Genomic DNA, 13,886 nt, shown 5'->3' with positions numbered 1-13,886 from the left:
TGCCGAAATCACTGACAAAGTATTCAACGACTTTGGAATGATTAAAGATGTAGCCAGGATATAGTTAGCTTAGCTTTGCATAGCGTAACGAGTAAAGGCAAGAGTGAAACAACTAGCCTGGTTACGTCTATCATTTTTCCAACCCATTTTAGATTACACCATGCCACCCACTGTCAGCCCACTACAAGCCAGCGCCATTAAAAGAGAATGCTGCTAGCTAGCTAGCGCACCCATGGATGGACCTTGCAGTTCCTCTGCCACACTCACCACTGCTTGGAGACTACAAAGCCAGAGAGTTTGCTAAGCTTTTGGGGAGCTGGGAGATGGTCAAGCCACTGAAGGTCCATCTCTGTATGATAGCTGCAGAAAATAGTGATATTGGTAGTTTAAAGGGAAATGGTGTTGATTTTTAACCAGCTCTGTGTCACTGCAGTGTGGGCATTGTGTGCAGGTAAAAGTCTGTGTGGCAAAACTCCACTAGCAAATGAGTGCTCGTGGCACAGGGGGAAGCCAAACATCATTCATCTGCCCCAACTGTGATCACAGGGCTGGTAAAAATCAAAGGTTCTGCAAAGTTTCCCTTTAATAGTTGTAGCAACTTAAATTCGGCCAGCACAGGGGAGGCATACGTATGAATATAAGACACATAGTTACATAAAGGAGGTAGAAGGGGATTGAAACCCAACATCCTGCCTCTAAGGAGAAGGAAAAGAGGGGGTAGAGTTCCTCAGTTCTTTTTGGCAAGGGTGGCATTCAAAGCCACTGTTGAACTCAAGCTGTGCCATCATAGCGAGTAGGAAGTACTACTTGCAGCAGTAGGCTTGAAGCCAATCATTAAGCCGAAAGTCTGGCAGCCTGCTTTTATTATGTCCACGTGGGTGTGGTTTAATATAAAGTGGGTTGGAAAAACAATAAATGCAGTCCCCTCTGTCCAAATGTAAAAAAAAATATCCACCTTTCAGCGCCTCTTATGTTCACTCATTAACATGATGTATCTTGTTTGTTTAATATGGACAACCAAAGTCTGAGTATTAAAAAAGCCTGATTAAATTTTTGGGCCAAAACCAATAGCTATTGGGAAGATAAAAAAAAATCTGATAAGGATATATAAGGATATATTGGCAGATACTGAAGGATCCCTTCGTTTTTAATTTCTTAATTTGTTTGTAACCAAGATACACTCCCAGCAGGTCACAGTTAAATAACTTGTCAGTTTATTTGTCAATCTATGCTCAACAAACTGTGTTATGGTTTCTTAACCTCAAACCTAGTTTGACATCTCTTCACTGCAACTGTTGCTGCTAACATACACCAATAATGAAATACTTTGTCTGCAAATTAGCTTCCTGAACATAACTCCTTGTAAGCAACAACAACAACAACAACAAAATATGAGTGGGATTCAGAGGTGCTGGTAGGAAGACAAAGCCAGGCTAGCTGTTTCCCCGTTTCCAGTCTTTATGCTAAGCTAACAGTCTCGCAGCTCTAATTTCATATTCGGATAATGTTGCATTGATCTTCACATCTAACTCACAGAAAAAACAGAAATAAACATATTTCCCCAAAGTTCAAACTATTCCTTTGATAACAAGCGTTCACTTTGTTGGATTCTGTTACCCCACCTTGTATATCTCCGTTGTCCTGTGTGTGAAGGTGACAGTTCTGCTCTGATAATGTCAGAGGAACACTGTCCGCCCTCTCCGGACATCACAGCTGTCAAGCCACTGTCGACTCAAACAAATCTTCACCATGTCAGCCACATCCTCAGCCCACTCACACACAGCTGCTCCCCAGGAAACATGTTGCAACAGAAACGCAGACAATAGCAGAATCTGTCCTGGAGATGACAGGGTGCAAACAAATGGGGTAATTATTCATTGTCTAGAAAAATCTATAAAAATCTATATTTGTGAGAAAGTATCATGCATCACTGTTGATACAGAAATGATTCAGAGTAATCGAGGATTTGACTTCAGCCACAGCTTCTATGCTTGCCTGTCGAAACGTGTGTGCATTCAATGACCCGCACCTTTATCGAACACAAACTGGATTTTCCCATGTGACTGAAGATGTGCTGGAATGTGCACTAACTCCTATCTTGTGTGTTTACATGAAAACATAACGTCAGCCTGCAGCCAGTGCAGTGAACATGAGGGAATGTCTTTATGTTTCCTTTGGTTGGACAGTCATGTACTGTGCCGTGGTATGTTTGCATAAAACAAAGCCACAGTTCCCATGTGTTGCGTTGTTCCTGACTTTCAGGCTGCCATGCTCTCAGAGAAAACATCCCGACCTATTAAAGTGGAATTATTCATGACTTTTGCTCATTCTGAACACTGCAACTCCCCAGACCTCAGACATTGACAACTGACAAAGGTTAAATAACAAAGCAACCTTCTGCCTGAAGCCACAGGATCTTTCCCTCTCCACTTGTTATGTATGACACTTATTTTACTGTCTCACACCTTCTGCTCACTATCCAAACCTGTTTCCTTTCCTCTCCAGCTCGTTTGCCATGTCTAAGACAGCGGTGAAGAAGCTGCACTGGCGTTCCAAGGTGCAGGACAGCTTCGTCCCCTTGCTGGGCTCGTCAGGGGAGCTTGGGATCGCTGTTGGTGGAGGAGCAGATTATGGAGAGTTTCCTTTTGTCACGTCGGCTCCGGGGGGTGGTCTCACAGTGGGGGATATCATCCTAGAGATTGGGGGAACACCGGTATTAGGGATGACATTAGGAGATGTCCGAGGCGTCCTCAACTCCTGCCCACACCCAATCCGCATCAAGACTGTGTCACCAGGTATGACTCAGCACAATAACTCACCCCTCTAATAATTTATCCGCAGTTCATTGTTTTGATAGATGTGTAAATAATCACACAGTCAAGGAAAGGTGTGAACATGACAGGCCTCTCCTTCTGCTAATGGCTTTTACTGTACGTATTGCCCATAATAACACACTCAATCTTTAATCCTCTCCCCAGCACTGCAGACAGTTTAACTTGTTGCTGTTAATGCTGCACACCATTGCACCTATTCCATCACACTACACCCAAACAATCTGTTACACTGGTGTCCAAGCTGTCATCCATAATAATGTTGCTTAATAACCCTCCGCTGACTCTCACAAGCCAAATCTGCAGCCTGTAGCATTCCGATGCTGATTTGCACTCGTCAATTAGTGTGGATATGTCAAGGCAATCGGTCAATATGCGGGTAGGAGGTCAAAATTGCGGCTGACAACATGACAAGCGTGTAGCGATATAGTTGTCTGTCACCCGCGAGAGGCCTTGATGTTTAGAACAGGGGGCTGGGGTAACGGATGTCTTTGTTGGCTGCGAACAGAGCAATATGTCACCGGAGTGTCACCTGACCGCCGCTCCCGATGGCCTTGCTTGCCAGATTGATAGCTGATTTGGCCGCAGGGGTGTAAATGGGGACCTTTGCTCCCGGTCCCTCTGCTGCTGGTAGATCCATTATCATTTCTGAAGTCGGCCCGGCCCTCCCTCGGCAGCTTGCACTGCGTGTAGTGTGCGGACAGTGATGGATGAGCTGATACCCTGGGTTGCTGTAACACACCTCCTCCTACTCACACTCCTACTACAACTCCCTCTGCTCCATCCTCTCAAACACAGGACACTAGGCTGTGTTCCCCAGAGGCAGGAAGGCAGCAGCATAAAGGTCTTAGCACTAATACTGTTGCTCTGTGGACAAAAACAAAGAGTAGTGATTTGATGTGTCCATCAAGTCTCCACAAAGCAAAGCACAGCAGAGCCCTGGTAGCTTTTCTCTGTGTTCCTAATAACCTTGACATCTGGCTGCCTTGCTTTAAAGGGACAGTTCACCCCCAAACCAAAAATACATATCGGTCCTTTTACCTGTAGTGCTATTTGTATTTGTAGTGTTGGAGATATCAGCCATAGAGATGTCTGCCTTCTCACGATTATAATGGAGCTAGATGGCACTTGGCTTGTGGTGCTCAGTGCCAAATAATAAATTTGAAACCTGACCTGGTTACTCAAGATAATTCACAGACCTTATTGTGAGCAGTTTCATATATGAACTATTTTCTTTCTACCAAACTTGCCAATGATAACACCACACAGTAGGAAGCGTGCATCTACTCATGGACAAGAGGCTCCTGCTTGTGATAGCACGAGATGTGAAAACTCATGGCATCCTCCTCGGCTGAGCCTCCTCAGTGATGCTAGGTGAGGCAGCAGTAGATGCATGCTTCTCTCTGCACAGCGATATGGGTGGTAGATGTGGTCCGGTAGAAGGAGAATAGTTCCTACATTAAACTGCTCACAACAAGGTCTTTCAGTTATCTTGGGCACGGGGGTCACAATTTCTGGAAAGAGACATTGCTGCTGGGTTTTTCAAATGTATGTTTTTGGCTGCTTTGAGCACCACAAGCTGAGTGACATCCAGTTCCATTATACTGGAGAGAAGGCAGACATCTCTACGGCTGATATCTCCAATTCGCTGCAACCCACACCAAAACAATCTTGTCTGATAAATAGCACTACAAGTAAGAGGAAAATGTGTTTTTGATTTGGGGTTGAACTGTCCCTTTATTGCCGGCCCTGATGTCGAGGTCTCAATTTTGCTCTTCAACAGACGAGAAAACAGCAGCTGTTTCATAACATGATGAACAAAAGCCCATCATTTTCCCTAAAAGGCATCTGGCTGGATTCATTTCCCTTTACAGGCAGCAGCCATATGTGGCCAGTCGTATGTACGTGCAGATGACTGCCTCCAGTAATAAAGTTATGCCGCTGTGACGTTTTTTAATAGCACACAGCAAATTCAGTTCGCAGAGCCGCTGTAGCAGACGGTGGGGGTAGGGGCCCGACAGGGGCGTGGATAGCTGGGCGGCAGCCTGTTAGGGAAGCACTGACAGTGCGGTCGTCTGTCAGAGTGACAAGCTGGAGATGCTCTCAGCCGATACATAACAGCGAGTGACCTGTCATCAGAGGCCGTAAAGCACTTGAGATGATATTAAGAGATCAGATAGAGGAAGCTGATGATCAGCTCTGCCACCCCTGGTGACAACAGTTGTGTCTGGAGCAATTAAGCTCAGTTGCTTGTTATCCATATATGCATGAGGGAGTAGGGAAAACACATTTTATGCTCAAGATCTATGAGAGGTGATATAGAGAGATCAGTCAGTGTGAATATGAATGTCTAGGTTGTAAAATGATAGTGATAAATCAAGCCCGGCAGCAGTAAAGATTAAAATAAATTTCAGTCTCAATTTGACGGAATGCAAACAAATCTTAGAGTTAATATACAGCATCAGAGTGTTTGTGCTTACTGAGCTGATTTCTTAATGCCCCCTCCTTTCTCCCTCTCTCTGCTTCTTCTTCTCCCTGACACACTTGTATTTTTGCCCTTCCCTCAGGCTCCACATTGTGCAAGGATCTCAGGTTGTATCTGAGCAAGTGTTTCACACCCGGCTCAGTGGACAGCCAACTCCAGCAGGTCATCCGAGAGAACCTCTACCTCCGTGCTGTACCTTGTAAGTCCCATTTTGTGCTTCTTCTTCTTCTTCTTCTTCTTCTCTCTCTTCTTTTAACTTCCATACACTGCATCTATCTATATACATTGTCTTTTTATGTCCTTTAAGCCGTCTGCGCAGATCTTTGTCCTGTTGCTGTCATGTGCAGATATATGTATATTTCATGTTTAAGCCTAGTATTAAATAAATTATTGCTGTGCTCATGTGAACCCATCCAGGCATATTTCTCTTAAGTTACAGACCTCATTAATTCTTTAATAACACCTCTCATGGTTGCTGCCATGTGAATAACTTGGTGTTAATTGGTGTTTAAAGCCTATAGAACTGTTTTCCACACTTCACTGTGTAACTGTATGCAAGCTGAAACTGAGGTGATTTAATGAAATAATGAGAGGGGAAAAAAAACATGACACATTATCAGTGCCGGGTTATAAGCAAACTGCAGCCTCCGGGGCGAAAAAAAAAAGAAGACAAGGAGGAACTGCAGTTCCTTCAGTGGCTGGCTCCAAAAGTGAGTCAATCCCCATAGACCTCCATGTTAAATAAACATGTATAGAGCCTGGTACAAAAAAGATTTTGGCTTATTTCTCTGTTCATGACAACTGTACAGGGTTACATTTTTATACGACTTACTTGTTTAAATTAGGGATGTCAACGTTTAACTGTTATTGGTTAACTGCTGAGAATATTTTTGTCCAGTTTCGCGTCGGCCTATAGGTTCATTTTGCAACTCCTCAGTTTACTACACTGTGCACCAACTCAACTGGATCTAGGAATACAGAAGACAGACAGCTGGCTAGCCGTGTCAACATGCAACATGCAACACAGGGCCCACTGCCCACCCTCCAGTCTTTACTGGTCGGTTAGAGCTAGCTTGCAGTGCTGGTCTTTCTGTTATTACTCCCAGTTAACGCTGTCCCAACCCAACAGCGTTGCTGTGTAAACATTGTTCCCACTCTTTAGCATTGTTAACTATGATACCACTTTTAGCTCTGTTAGCACCGTTAGCAGTGTCAGCACGGCCAGTGGTGCTGACATAGTTAACAATGCTTAGGTGGTTTTTGCGGATCAGAATGAAGCCACTTGCTCACTGGAATTAACTGGGAGGGTGCCCGCCATGTTTCTCAGCTGGTGACTGAGCAGCGCCACTAGCTAGCTACCACCTGAACCAAATGATGTGCAATGAAGAGCAGCAAAGACCTACATTAAGTAACCAATGTTCACTGGAGGGTTGCTCATCTGTAGCTCATCTGGTTCACAAGTTATAGCCAAAATGGTTTTCAGGTGGCGGCCATATTGAATTTTGCTGCCATGGTCATCCTAATGCCAGTCTGCGATACCCCAATATCCAGATGTCTTCTACACATATTAAGCTATATATGTACCAAATGTGGTGCTTTTATCACAAACTAAATGACTGTCTTGATTTTGTGAGCTACGTATGCTAATGCAGTTAGTCAGCTGTCTGTCAGCAAAGCCATCAGGAAATAAAATAACATACATAACATTTATAGGGTGGCACACTGGTACAATGGTTAACATTGTCGCCTCACAGCAAGAGGGTTCCTGATATGAACCCAGGGTGGGGGACCTTCTGTGCGGAGTTTGCATATTCTCCCCGTGTCAGCGACAGTTTTCTCCAGGTATTCTGGCTTCCTCCCATAATCCAAAGACATGCAGATTAATTGGTGGCTCTAAATTGTCCATAGGTGTGAGTGTGAGTGTGAATGGTTGTCTGTCTCTATGTGTCAGCCCTGCGGTAGTCTGGTGACCTGTCCAGGGTGTACAATGCCTCTCGCCTTGTGTCAGCTGGGATAGGCTCCAGCCCCCCGCAGCCCCTGACAGGATAAGTGGTTACGGAAAATGAATGAATGAATAAATATAACATTAACATCACAAAACATTAAAATTTCACCACCTCTAAATGAATAACACTTTAAAATGCAGTACTAAAGTTCACAGAGTCAATGGAGTGCCGAACCAACAGGAAAGTAATTCTTCAGGATTACCAGTTACCAGTTAATGGGTGACAGGCTATAGAGAGCAAAACAAACCAAAACTAAAATCCCTAGTTTAAATATTATTAAAGCTTAAAATTACACATAATTAAGGTTGAGGCTGCTTTAAGTGACAAGCTGTCTGCTGGGCATCACCTCGGGCTCTCAGTCAAATTAACCCCGCAGCTCCTCCCCAGCTCCACCCTGTTGTCCAAATATGGCCACCTTGGGTCCCTTCTGTCTCCAAAAATCCAAAATGGTGACAGCCAAAATACTGAACCCGAGGCTTCAAAACAGGAGAGACTAAAATGATAAGTTTAAGTGAGACAGCAGATGCCACAAGTGCAATCCATTTGGACATTTCCATAGCAACCGTCTGTATTGTCACAACACTGGGTTTATCCTCAGTGGCAGTCTCCCCCTTACAGTCCTCACCCCTGTGCTCCAGGCTATTACTTTGTTTGGTTGGTGGTAAGATGGTATTAAACGTGATGGTAGTTGTATTTGACAGGTTCTTTTTATTAGCGCAGCTTTTGTATCATCCCCTGACAAAGAGCCCTGTAGTCCAAACAAGCGGTTTCATTTTGATGCTTATGAATAAAACCAGGCACAATGGCAGCCAAAGGCAGCTAGTTGTAGTACATCTGTTGCTATCTTAATCCTCTATAACGTGACGTCACCGGACAGGACGAGAGGATCTAGCAGCCGTTGCAGGGTTTTCTGAGAACGATCTGTGTGTTTGATGTAATTTTCTGACTTGTGTTGGTCTGTTTGGCTTTTTTTTTTTTCTTCCCCTGTGCAGGTGGTCGTACGGAGAAGACAGACCACCTAGTGTGTGTAATCTTAACCTTGCTGTGGCAGTGTGGAGTCGCTGCTAATCTCTCCTTTAGTCCAGGAAGTAGGTCATGTGGGACAGTCTGCCACCATGCCGCACAGCCCACTCACTGACAGAACAAGGCACAGGTCAAAACTCCCAGGGAAGATAAAACTGTCTCGCTCAGGATACAACATGCATATTCATATTATGGTATAATAGCAGTTTTATTCATATCAAGCTTTGTTATTACTCAGCCCTGCATGCGTGCGTCTACAAGCAGCTGCTCAGGGAGTGAATTGCCCAAATAAACAGGAGTGCTTTTATCCATATCAGAGTATGGATAAAGAGAAGGGGATGGATGAAAGAGGATTTTCATATATAAATTTGGTCAGGGAAGATTGTAGACATTGTGCTAAAGACACTGTTTATTGGCACGAAAGGGCTGGGCAAAATGGAGACTATCAAATATCACATCATTGATAAAATACCTCGATATTGATAATGCAACAACATTGTAGACTATTGGTGCTTTCACAAAATATTCAGACGATGAGATTTTTGATAAAAAATCATCAGTAATTTGGCTGATTTACTAAATTGTTAAAGGAAGTTCAGAAAGTTGCATCTCTTTACTATAAAGCAGCCTTTAAAACAAGGAAAAGACAACACTTACAATATCTAAAATTTAAGACGATACCTAGTCTCATAAAATAATACCAATATATTGTCCCGCCCTGTGGCAAGGTATTGTTATATCCTACATAAAGCTGTCCGGCTGCCAGTGGTGTCAAACTTTGGAAACAACTTCCTGCCTCTAAGTCCTTTTTTTAGTGAGACTGACAACAAGGCAGGCTCAGCTCGCGGGTGTGTAATCCTCTGATCTGCTGGAGATGTCACAGCAAGATGCTGTTGTTCTCATGCCGATACCAACACACGCATGCTTTCCTGATCCCGAGACAGCTCGGAAACCATCACGTCTCATTTTTTCAGGCCACTTATAGATATATAGGAGCGGATCTTTTTTGTCCTTTTGTTGTTTTTAATCGAGGAGGCAGCTGTGCTCGATGTGACAGGAACTTGAAGCTGAGGAGTTTTCATCAGCGGCTCATTGTGGCCCCCTTCAGGATCATATGTACGTTCCTCCTTGTTTCAGGAGAGTCTTTGCTGCTGTTTGCTGTTTTGTCAGTAATTAAAACTTTGCATTACCTGAGATGAAGATAAATTAGCATGAGAGGCTCATGAAACAAGGCTTTAAATATTTTTTTACTGTAAGGAATCAAAGATAGCATGACGAGGACTCAGTTTTGATTTGTATTTGCTTCATTTAGATGCTATTTCTTCTTCTGAAACGGTGCTATTTAGAGAGTATGTCAGTCCCTGAATCCTTTTGATGAGACAATGTTCTCTGATGTTGGAGCTGGCACTGATGCAAGAAATATCATTACAAAGGCTCAGTCAGGAGGGCAGTGCATAAAAATGGAAATGAATGACAGAATTAAGTAAATGCAGGCTACTGTATCAATAATCTAGAGGGGGGGAATTAAATTAAAAGCAAATGTCTATCAGTGCCAAAGTGGAGGAGGGGCTGACTGCAGTCTAATGGCTCTGTGTGCTCGTACTGAGGCAGGATGCTCACTGTGCGGCCTTTGGGGAGCAGGTAAATGTGTAGACAAACAGTGATATAGTGTATGTTCAGTCCAGTTGAACAAACCATTTTATATGGCACAGCTTTCTGTTTCATGAGCATCAAAACTACCCTTTTTTGTTTCCTCATGCATATAATTTCTGTGTGCAGGACCTTACATTACCCTCCTGAACTTTCCCATCCATATTTGTATAATCGCTCTAACCATTTGCACATGTGCCCTTGGATGATTCAGAGCCAATGTCATGGTTTCAAGGCTGGCTGTGTCTCTCTGTCTCCTCCATAAAAGACTTTCCTAATTGTCTTCAGAGTGAGTCAGAGATAAGAAACATCATCATTTAGTTATTCTAATATGCTCGCTCCAGTGTTGTCAGGCAGACCGTCTGTGGCCTTTTCAACTGTTGGGATTCTTTGTTAGCTATTTTTGTGCAATGATCGTGACAGACAGCTCTCTCTGGGTGTTGATACAGAGTTCTGTGTAATTACCTCTTCAATCCCTACCTCACCCCTCTCCCGGGGGATCAGTGTGCGGCGCCTACAGGGACAGGCGGGGAAGAAGATGTCAATAATCCATCCTGTCCCCCCGCTGACATGCCATATATATTTCCGAGGAGGGTGCATAGATAATGAATCCCTGCCTTGCACCATATCAGCTGGAGAGAATCTGTGTGTCCTGAGGGGAGGAGAAGAATTACACTCATGTCAGATGTCATCAGGAGATTTGCTATCAGATCTTTAATTAAACGCAGAGACCTCTAATTTCCTTTAGTATCTGCTGGTTTTTGGTGTTGCAAACACAACCCGGGTGCACCGTGGCTCAAAGTGGATTGAATACATTACACAGCATCAGCAGGTAGAGCCGGGTCGAACTACAATGATGGCCAATCGCATAAGCATCATTTCATCCCCTTTAAAAGCATCAGACAGTTTCTTAATGAGCCGCGAAGTAAGGGTCAAACTTCTCTGGAGAAAACTGTCTCTTCTCTGGGAAGCACAGAGGACAGGGTCTATGAAGTGTGCCAGGCATTTCTTAGAGGTATACTGTGCAGGATTTTCCTTAAAAAAACAATATGTAGACTCATACAAAAATAATCCTTCTCAATCATCAGTTTTGAGCCACTAGAAGAGTGTGGCTGTGTATTTATCTGCAGTGACTCTGCCCTCTGCCTGTATTCTCTTATTTTCTTCTTATTTTGCGCTGTTTTGGGTGTTCCTGGGCACAGAGGGCAGGTGTGATTGGGAATTTATGAAAAGGTAGCAACCAAGGGTCTCATTCCGTAACACTGCGTACACACAAACGATGCCTGAAAGAGGCGTACGCCACTTCCCACACAATAGCTGCGATGTTGGGAGAAACTTTGACCCAAGCTTACGAACATTTTGGAGACAGAGATGGTGAGGTGGAAGCCTGATTGTAGAAACTGACAAATATTTTTTGGTGCACACCATTTTTGGCTTTTGTCCATACGTACATTTTTAGTATGGATCCTGTACATTGTTTTATAAATGAGACTCCAGGTAACAGAGTGTAAGAGGCACGCATCCAAAAGGAAGCTAGAATTGCGGACACAGTGAAAAGTGAGGTGAAATACTGAGTGGACAAAGCTGGGGTTGGCTTTTACTTTTGCTGGCAATAGTGTTTACAACCGTAGCAGACAATTCCAGCATAGTATACCATTAAAGGAACAGTGTGTAAGATTTAGGGGGATTTAGTGGCATCTAGTGGTGAGGATTGCAGCTTGCACCAGCTGAAATGGTTAGAATTCCTTTAATGGTCATTGTTCAGGAGGTTTTTGCCGGCTTAGAGGAGAATTTTGCTGCTCACGATAGTCTTTTCTTTGTCTCATCAGAAAAAAATCTTCTTTTAATTTGGAGATTAATAAAAAGCCTTGTTTCCACCAAGCAGTAAGGTACGGTACATTTCAGTTAGGTTCAGTACCCATTTTTTCCGTTTCCACTGTGAAAAGTTGTGGATGGTACCAATGGAACCGTTCCATAATGTCCCCATTTTTGGTCCCCCCTCTGTTCGGGTACCTAGCACACAGATCTGGTGCTAAAAGGTGCTGTGAACCCTGCAGTCGGTTGATTGGTCAATAGTGGACAGTTTTGCAGCTTATGTAACCACTGTTCATATTGAGAGAGTTAGAGTTCTTTTGCTTTGCTCACAGGCTTCTCAGGGGTTCCTCAGCTCTGAAAACAGATACAATACACAGAGTTGAGACTTGAATTTGATCACCAAGACAAATTTCTGAAATTGTGCAGGCTCATTTAAAGCCAATCAAGTTTTCTTTTGGATCTTACTCTTATCTCCAGAGCTGATTTTCTCAGACAAATACGATTAATCCAGTGAGAGGAAAAATAGCATTTTAAGATCTTAAATTAGACTCAGGCTGAGACAAGAGGATGGCTGTATCTCAGGAGCTGAATTTAAGAAGTAAGAGAAAATGGTCAAAATCTAATATTAATGTTACGTTAAGCTCAGCTATGTCTAGGAGAAATAGGCTGGACAAAAGAAGAGGAATTTTCTTTTCCTCTAGGGTGGAGCTGAATTATCCGCAGCGGTTTCCTCCTCTAAAAAAAAAAAAACAGACCAGGTGATTTAAACCAATAAAAACACCGAATAAAGCAGTTTCACAATAAAAAAAAATCAGTGTTTTTCTGATGCTGATCGTCATGAAGCGACTGCAAAAACACATATGTCCCTATCTAGAGCCAGTGTTTGGTTTCTCCATTCTGGGCAACTGTAGAAACATGGCAGTGCAACATGGCGATCTCCATGGACGAGGACCTGCTCCCTATGTAGATATAAACAGTTGATTCTGAGGTAATGAAAACACAACAGTTCTTTTTTTCAGGTGATTATACACTAAAGAAAACATACTTGTTGTATTATATTCCATTCCTGCCAATGTATCCCCCTAAATCCTACACACTGGGCCATTAAGCAAAAATGCAAAACCATTCAGTGGTTCCAGCTTCTAGCAAAATTGTGACGGCCATTTTTCACTATTGACCAAATGACGAATCGATTACTCGATAATGTTGGTAAATATTTGTTGGTTTCAGCCCCTAACTCTACATGTAGCCATGAAAATTGCCTTTTTCATTGTCTTTTGCACGAAGAAATAATCAGAGCAGGTGGAGACAGAGGCACAAGAAAAGAAAATAGCATGACAGCTGCTGGCTGTAGCTGCGAGCACAAAATCAGAGGCCTGTGCCTCTTCCTCTGTGGCTGACCAGGACACATACTGTACAGTAAACACACTTTGTGCTACAGAAAGAAGAGGTCAGATGGAAATGCCTCATGCTGTGTAATGTTTATGTGCCCAGTCCTTGTGTCTACATGTGTGAGTTGGCTGTAGTGTGTGTGTGTTTGCATGCATGCTCTGTGCAGCCCTGCATGTGTCATTGTGGCTGGGAGTGCAGCTCCCAGGACAGCGGTGCATTAATCATGGGTTTTATAGGGTAGCTGGGTGTGACTCCCTCCTGCCGGCCCTGTGCTTACATCACATGTGGTCCCTCAGGAGAAGGACGGAGATTTTGTCCTCAGTTTGGGCTTGGTGTGATTTTTGTCTCGGGAAAGGAATTACTTGTCTCAAGGTCAGAGCGGGCGCCTCGTAGTTCAATTTGCAAATTAAGATTACTCCACCAGATCTGAGTTAATGAGTAATATAAAAATGTGATATATTTCACACCACATGTCTGCACATGTGTGGTAGGAGATCTCGGTGGAACAAAGCAAACAAACACTGAGCCTCTGTAATGATGCTTTTCCTCCTGTGGTTTAGACTCTCTGCTCTCTCGCAGGCCAAGGTCAATGTGAATCAATTCTGATGACAAACCATTGATCATCTGAGTGCTCCATCTTTACAATGGTGATAGAAAGACTTTAAGACTCTCACAGTGCCTCAT

General features: G+C 43.5%; 1 protein-coding gene across 3 annotated transcripts in view; it reads left to right on the top strand.

The window, feature by feature from the left end:
- Nucleotides 1-13,886, top strand: part of LOC126403462 (membrane-associated guanylate kinase, WW and PDZ domain-containing protein 2) — a 61,236-nt gene that overhangs the window by 14,174 nt on the left and 33,176 nt on the right. For all 3 annotated transcript variants that reach the window (XM_050066143.1, XM_050066142.1, XM_050066144.1), the window contains exons 2-3: nucleotides 2,506-2,795; nucleotides 5,399-5,515. In XM_050066143.1, the coding sequence (XP_049922100.1) occupies nucleotides 2,516-2,795; nucleotides 5,399-5,515 (397 nt within the window). In that variant the 5' untranslated portion in view covers nucleotides 2,506-2,515. The remainder of the gene's footprint in view (nucleotides 1-2,505; nucleotides 2,796-5,398; nucleotides 5,516-13,886) is intronic.

This window comes from Epinephelus moara, chromosome 16, assembly GCF_006386435.1.
Source record: "Epinephelus moara isolate mb chromosome 16, YSFRI_EMoa_1.0, whole genome shotgun sequence".
In the NCBI taxonomy this organism is placed as follows: Eukaryota; Metazoa; Chordata; class Actinopteri; order Perciformes; family Serranidae; genus Epinephelus; species Epinephelus moara.
Note: the sequence above shows the minus strand (reverse complement) of the source record. Positions and strands in the feature narration are given on the sequence as shown.